Below are 7,215 nucleotides of genomic sequence, written 5' to 3'. Positions count from 1 at the left end.
TGCACAGTTGTGGGCATGGCTGTATAAATCGTTCATTTCAATAAATGGTAAACATAAATAACGTCATGACGCGAGCATCGTCCACTTTGATAAATGTAATCTCCTGTTGACAGGGAGTATGTATGCGGGTCATCAATCCCCGCGCGGGGACGGACAGCCACTCGTCACGGTAACGATTTGGGTAGGCTGGTTAGGGGGTGTGACCAGTGGTTCTGGAAATACTGTCCATTGTTCCCACCACACCAATCAGACGTAGACATTTCTGGACTTAAGGACCAATCACATCATAGTGGTCGGCCCTCGACTCCGCCCACAACTCTATATTACAAGCTCCCCCGCCGACCAAGGTTGCCACTGGCACTACAAGTCTTTTTTTTCTTTTGCTGTGGTCAGACATAGTGAACCGTATTATTATTTATTCTGATCCTAATAACATTTTGGAGCATTTATTAACCTTAGACAAAAATGGCAGACACAAAAGTCGAAAAAAGTAAGGAGCTCACCGCCAAGGTAAGTAAAGAGGGACTCGAATGATGGATAAATCTCAATTTCTACACTTTCTTGTATCAAAACCGACACAGGATTAATTGTTTTGAATGGAAAGACGCAACTATGTAAAGCTGGGACAAGTGTTTATTCGTCAGACATCACGCTTTGTGTTATGGCGCATGAAGAGGATGTAGAAAACGACAGCACTTTCCATTGGACACAATGATACAGAACATCAAATAATGTAGCGAGCCCTCCAAAGTTGTCCTCGCTCTTGAAACAGTCGCCGCCAGCGCTTTTACTGCCCCGGAGAGTGCGCGGGTCCTTTGTTTATCCAAATCTATCCACTTGATGCATCTATTTTAAATTAGCATTTAACCATATACATATCTTTGAGTGTACCGTGATTAATAACCTAGGCTATTACCATTAGCACACGTTTCTCGCGACGACACATATCAAGGGTCCCTTCTCCTAATTCATGCCGCGCACCGAGCTGTCGTACCCGGCTGAGATTCTTGAATCGGTACCATTGTGTTTAGGAGATCTGTGGAATGTGACATGGTGTCAAATCCTTCTCCCCTTTAGAGCTTAAAATGTGTATTTTAAGCGCAAAGAACCAGAGGTGTAGGCTCAACGTCTATATGGCAAATATGATTTAGTCTGTGAATGAGTTGGGAAACGGAGCTCAGTTGTGTTGTAAGTAACTGTTCAGCACAAGAGCTGATAGCGCACGGAGTACGAGTAAAGCGCAGCCTTATTTACATGGATAAACTCAGTTAAGGTCTTGTTTCCACCGGGTTTCGTCCGCGCGCATGTGTCACTGTTGCCATCGGACTCTTGGAGACTCCGTCCCTCCGTGACCAAGACCATAAATCGACAAAAAAAAACTCGTTCTCGAGCGCTCCTCTGTGTGCGAGGTTTATAATCGTGTGTTTGGAAACTGTCGTAAGATTAGACTAACCATTTAAGTCAAATAAAGCGTATGCCTTTCGCGTACTGAACGGTTGGGTACTACAGCTACTGTTATTTTTTACCCCGAGCCCTAACAAGGGTAAATCGACATGGATTTCACTCCCCGCGGCGCGTAATGCCAATATGAAAAAACAGAGAGGACGTGAGCGCGAGGGGAAAAAAAGTTGAGCTGTAAAAGTGGAAGCGTTTTCCTCTTTCACAAACGCATCCCTCGCGGCAGCATAACATAGATATGGTTATCTGGGCTCAACACCATTAGGCTACGTCTTAATGAAGGCAACATTAGACTCGTTTTTCATTAAATATTGTAAAGCACTCTGCACTATGACCCGCTGAACTAAATGCAAGCTGGAAGGTTTTTTGTGTTCACTTATCTTTAGCCCTGGTCAAGCCCGTCTTTTGGTGATCAAACAACCATGTTGATAACCCTGTTACCGCTCGAATTGTGGTCTGTGCCTGTATTGACTGGATGAATGTGCATCCGACTAGTTCTACATCTTCGCCAGTGCGGGCGCTGATGTTGCAGTCTATATGTAGCTGGCTCATCGAGCGATCGTTGATGGCAAGTAAAGGTGATGGGAAAGAGGCGGTGAAGGCGTGATGTTGCCGGTTTGAGGATCGAGGCTCATGGCTTCGGATTTTAAAAACGAATGAACATAAGCAATGGCTTGGGCTAATCGAAGATAGGCTACCTTAATATTAATAAATACTAAATAACACGTGTTTTCATGTTATTTTTGAAGAGAAAGAATAATTAAGCACATGAGGGAAAATGCCCCTAAATAACGTTATATTATGTTGAGAATATATAGGCCTATATATATATATTCCTTTATATGTTACAGATGTAAAAGGTGTAGACTACATTTTATTTATAGTCGGTTGAACGTCTCCTTTCTTGGCGCTATTGTCTCCAGTCTATGGCGTTAATTTAGTCAGCCTCCTTCTGGTAACGTTTATTGTGTGCTCTCATTGGCCGGTCTAGAACGAGCATCCATGCAAAGTGGGAATTGTAGTCCTTTTCCGGGCGTGTCTTTATAGATTCCTATGACGCGAGTCCTCGACTGAACTACACTATTTTTTGCGCACAGCTCCATCATGGTTTCAGGTTGCAACACTTCTATTAGATACCTAAAAGTAGGCGGGAGAGATGAAGGAAAAACGTCCAATAGGAGTTTAAAGGATCACAGTTGCTCTTTTCAAAAGAAACGAAAGCGTGCTTTACTCATTTAGACTAAGGTACGAGTGGGCCCTCAGAGGTGTGACAACATCCAACCAGTAATGTCGGAGCATAGGAAACACTTTGATACAACTTACCATGCTAAATTAAAAAGAGTCACATCTTGTCTCCAATTTTGTCTTGACCTAGCTCTGGACCTTTCCGTGTATTCAAGTTCTCAATGTCACTCTTGCAGGACCTCAAAGAGAAGAAACTTGTTGAGGAGGCAGAGAATGGAAAAGATGCCCCAGCCAACGGCAAAGTTGTAAGGATTCAGAACTTTACCTTCGGTTTCCGCATGCCCTCAAGAATGTCCAAGGCCTCATCTGTGTTCACGCATTTCTCATCTAAATACTTCTCAGTCTAATCACCCGAAATATTAGCTTTGTAGTTCAAAGTTGGGTAGATTTCATAACATCTATGATCCCACATCTTATTTCTGTGGAAATTACAAAGTGTAAACTTGATCAGCCACTTCGAAATGTTTCTTTTATGGCCCTTTGTTGCGCTAATCTGATGCACGTGTCCAGCAGGAGGAGGAGAACGGTGACCAGGACAACGAGGTAGACGAGGATGAGGATGACGTGGGAGACGAGGAAGACGAGGACGAGGATGCAGAGGGTGGGTGTTCTGAAGTCTGTCATACACGGGTTAACAAGCCACAACTACAAATCTGTAAATCCGTAGGCTATAAAGGATCTATTAGATTACAGGTTTCCATCTCAAGTCATACTCGAGAGAACAGCTATTCACAGACACACGTGCGCTACAAAACACACCACTACTACCTTATGATAGAGTGTAACCTTTGACACATTGGTGTAAGTGACAGGAATGTATGAGCTGTAAATCCACTGTATTACACTGGGGTTGGACCAGAAAAACTGCTTGGTTAGAGCACCCCCTAGGGTCCAGAAGCTGCTACAGCGGGCATCAAACATTTTCTTCTCTCTGTGTAGGAGATGATGATGACGAGGATGATGATGATGTAGATGGAGGCACCGGCAAGAGGGCAGCGGAAGACGACGATGACGATGAGGTAAAAAGAAAAAAAAAAGTAACCAAATTATAAAGGTACAATTAAAAGGCTTGCCAAAACAATCACGTTAGTGCGCGTGTTGTGTGTAACCCATCATTGATTTGTGACTCCTCTTCACAGGATGATGTTGGAACTAAGAAACAGAAGACCAATGATGATTAGGATCCCCACCTCGCCCGCCGTCCCCATCCCCATGTCTCTGCTGGAGCCCCCCTGCCAGTCAGTTGACCCTCAACACGCCACACACACGCGTGTCTGCAAGAGGAAGCCATGATCATGATCATGTAGAGTCTCACATCCATACACACAAAACCAACTGCAAATTTTTTAGAAAACCCAGAAGACTTCAAAGTTCTACCTTCTTAACAAGATACTTTAAAAGCAGAATTTGTTTGTATTTTTATTTACATTTTATATTTTTGTAAATATTGTTAGGAGGTCAGCCAATTTTCAACTGTGATCTCTGGTTACCAAGCGGTGCTTTGAAGTTGCTTATGAAATAGACTTTACTTGTGGTTAGCCCATGCTCATGTTATCTCCACACACAAAACTTGTACAAATGACAGAACATAATTCAATTCAAGCATTCCAGTAAGTTTGTAATTGTTCTTTAGTTGTACCATATGTAGTTTGTTTGTATGAGACGGCAAGGCCTAAGAAAAGAGCTGAACCTCTTTTCTGACTGTCTGCTCCATTGCTGTTGGTATGTTGTGGCCTGTTCAATGTATGTGTGACTTTGTTGTATGACAATAAACCCGAATTTTATTTTGTGAGTTCTTAATTTTGTTGTGATTAGAGTTCTTTTTTATTTGATTGTACCTGTCACACAGCAGAAGCGACAGGGACCGTTCTGTCATACAAAAACCTCAGCTCTCAAGAAACACTCAGCTCTCCACTCCCTAGAAGGTTGCTCTACAGATAATGCTGTTCATATTGTTTTACTGGCCCATTACAGATGTACATCAATGTAAATTATTCATGCCTTAAGACTTCAACATCTGGTAAATTCTATTGCTTTAAATAAATTTACCTGACTGAATCATTTCCTTCCGATACACATTTCTTTCAATGTGGAATGAATATAACACAAGCGTGATGAGAGAAGGGGAAGGGTTAACAAAAATAAATAAATACAATGTAGTTGAATCCAACTAATGTGTGGGCATATTGACTCTGTAGTTACATACATAGAATTGTAAAGTAGGCTGGTAAGTTAAAATAAGCAAATGATGTGGTTCACAGAGTAAAACACATTGATCATCTAAAATGTCCCACAAAAGGGTGCATCTCAATAGCTTGATGTTGAAGCCTTCTCTTAAAACCTTCCTCTTCACCTATCCAGGACAGAACTGAGCCGCACAGAGAAACTTGGATCTACTCGTGGAAAATCAGAAGAGGAAGCCACTGCAGAGAAATGAGATGTGTCCTTAGTGTCTGCAGTCTCTGTGGTTGAGCTTCAAGTGGGCTCACAAAGACTAAACGCTGGGGCTTTAATAGCGGATGGAAACAAACATAAAGCGACATACTTCCTGTCACATGGGTTAGGTAGGAGTGTTCTTCAGAGATCTGAGAGAGTATGTCAGAGTGGAAATGCAGCAGCACTTTGTGGTGTAGGTTTCCTGAATTGAGGGAACCGTTCGAAGGGAGGCGGAACTGGCTGTCTGTGTGTGTGTGGACTAGTTGTGTCTGTAGAAGTGAATCTGCACGGTAGCTGTGGAGAGTATGTAAAAAGGTTGTTGTCAGTGTGTTACTCAGGCAGTGTAGTGATGTTAACAGGCTTTCTTATGAACACCACCTGCAACCAGACTATAAAGAATGACAGCCCTTCCCAATTAGGACTCAGCACTGGAGAAAAAGAGTGTTTGTGTGCGTGCGTGTGTGTGTGTGTGTGTGTGGGGGGGTGGGTGGGGTAGAATGAAGTGTGGCGTTGAGGGGGAGAAAGCAGGTGTAGGTGGAGAGAAGGAGTTGGAGGGGCTGAAGGGGAGGGGCTGAGGTGAGGGTGAGGAGGGACTGAGGGGGGGGGGGGGTGTTGGGTGTTGCGTGGTGGAGGGGGTTGGGGTGCAGAGGGAGAGGACTGAAGGGAGGATGAGGAGGGGACCAAGGGGGGCCCTGGGGGGTTGTGCGGGGGAAGTGGTGGGGGGAGTGAGGGGGAGGAGACGGAAGGGGGGGGCTTCAGGTGAGAGACCACACCAGCTGTGCAAGAGGCCCCTGAGGGGGGTCGCTAATGACAACGGGGTCGGAGCCAAGTGGCCCTCCTCCCCTCTGACCTCAAACCCACCCCCTACCCAGCCCAGCCTCAAAGGCCAAGACAAGACCAACGGCCCCCCCGCCCCCCTCCCCCCAAAACCCCGATGCTAATCCCACAGATCTCTGTCCTAAGCGCCAAGACATCATCCCAAACCACCCCCTGTCCTTCCTGCACCTCCCTCCCCAGTCCTCCCCCCCACAGCCTTCCTTCCCTCCCTCCCCAGTCCTCCCCCCCACAGCCTTCCTTCCCTCCCTCCATCCCTCTCTTCATCCACCTCTCCCAGGTCCAGATGGTGTTTTCAAAACACACTTTGAATAAAATTGCACTCGTTTGCTTGGCCTAAAGGCACCAAAAGTAGCACTTAGCAACCAGGATTTTTTTTTGTTGAAACTGTGATTAGAATTTGCAGCGTGGTGTTTGTTTCATAATTTCTTATTTCACATACACAACAGTAGTTCCAATCATGTTTTGAAAGTGAAAAGGAATTGATGAATACTAGATTAAACTCCATCATTAAGGGCCCAGGTAAGGGTTAGCCACAGCCCAACCCTGACCCTGTTTTTAGGGTTGGGGTTTAGGGCCTGGGCTACGGTTAGGGTTAGAGTTATAGACTGCCGTGACATTTACCGTTGGTCTGGCCCTGCTAGCAGACCTCCTCCTATCTCTCCCGTAGGCCGAGACTTAAGGTTAGCCACAGCCCAACCACCAATCCCAACCCTGACGCTGTTTTTAGGTTTTGGTTCACTCCCGTGTGATGTAGTGATATGAATACCGATGTGCACATTGGTTCTTCATTAGCAGGAAGAGCACAGTCTGTGGGTTTCCTGTCGGAGACAAAGAGAAGGTGCTGGATGTGACTGTAATGCAGGTGGATTGGGGAACACATTGAACCATGTCGCAATCAAAGTCATGTTCTTATACATGTGTGCGAAAGCACCCACACTCGCTTACACACACACACACACACACACACAAAAAGTATTGTTCAGATATTGTTACAGTTGAAAACTTGCCAGTCCGTCTGGGTATGACAGGCTGAACTCCTATGGTCTGCACAGGGACAGGTACTACCCAACTACTAGTCCAGGATAATGGGATAGCTGAACTGTGGATGGAGAGAAGGATTCACTCAGTCTATCCCTCTGCTGTTTGTCCCCTTTCCACTGTCTATGTTTATCTTTCTCTGTCTAAGTCCTCCTTTTCCCAACACTGCCTCTCTCTCTCTCTCTCTCTCTCTCTCTCTCT

At 45.1% G+C, this 7,215-nt stretch overlaps 1 protein-coding gene across 2 annotated transcripts; it reads left to right on the top strand.

Annotated features, from left to right (window-relative positions):
• The first annotated feature begins 348 nt into the window (after positions 1-348).
• ptmaa (prothymosin alpha a) lies at positions 349-4,503 on the top strand. Of its 2 annotated transcripts, none has more exons than XM_062450511.1 (5): positions 349-510; positions 2,880-2,948; positions 3,217-3,304; positions 3,643-3,722; positions 3,843-4,503. In XM_062450511.1, exons 1-5 carry the CDS (start codon positions 466-468, stop codon positions 3,882-3,884), a joined length of 324 nt encoding a protein of 107 aa, XP_062306495.1. In that variant the 5' UTR covers positions 349-465; the 3' UTR covers positions 3,885-4,503. The 2 variants fall into 2 exon arrangements, with proteins under 2 accessions (XP_062306495.1, XP_062306493.1); XM_062450509.1 differs by having other exon boundaries at positions 350-510; positions 3,214-3,304.
• The last annotated feature ends 2,712 nt before the right edge of the window (positions 4,504-7,215 follow it).

Source organism: Osmerus eperlanus, chromosome 24, assembly GCF_963692335.1.
Source record: "Osmerus eperlanus chromosome 24, fOsmEpe2.1, whole genome shotgun sequence".
Classification (NCBI taxonomy): domain Eukaryota; kingdom Metazoa; phylum Chordata; class Actinopteri; order Osmeriformes; family Osmeridae; genus Osmerus; species Osmerus eperlanus.
The sequence above is the reverse complement of the archived record's forward strand: the minus strand, read 5'-3'. Positions and strand labels throughout refer to the sequence as shown.

Excerpts from the sequence above, each read along its gene's own strand:
- ptmaa (XM_062450509.1), top strand. The coding sequence starts at position 466 with ATGGCAGACACAAAAGTCGAAAAAAGTAAGGAGCTCACCGCCAAG. Across the intron at positions 3,305-3,642 it reads CGAGGACGAGGATGCAGAGG|GAGATGATGATGACGAGGAT; the intron begins GTGGGTGTTCTG and ends CTCTCTGTGTAG. Across the intron at positions 3,723-3,842 it reads AAGACGACGATGACGATGAG|GATGATGTTGGAACTAAGAA; the intron begins GTAAAAAGAAAA and ends TCCTCTTCACAG.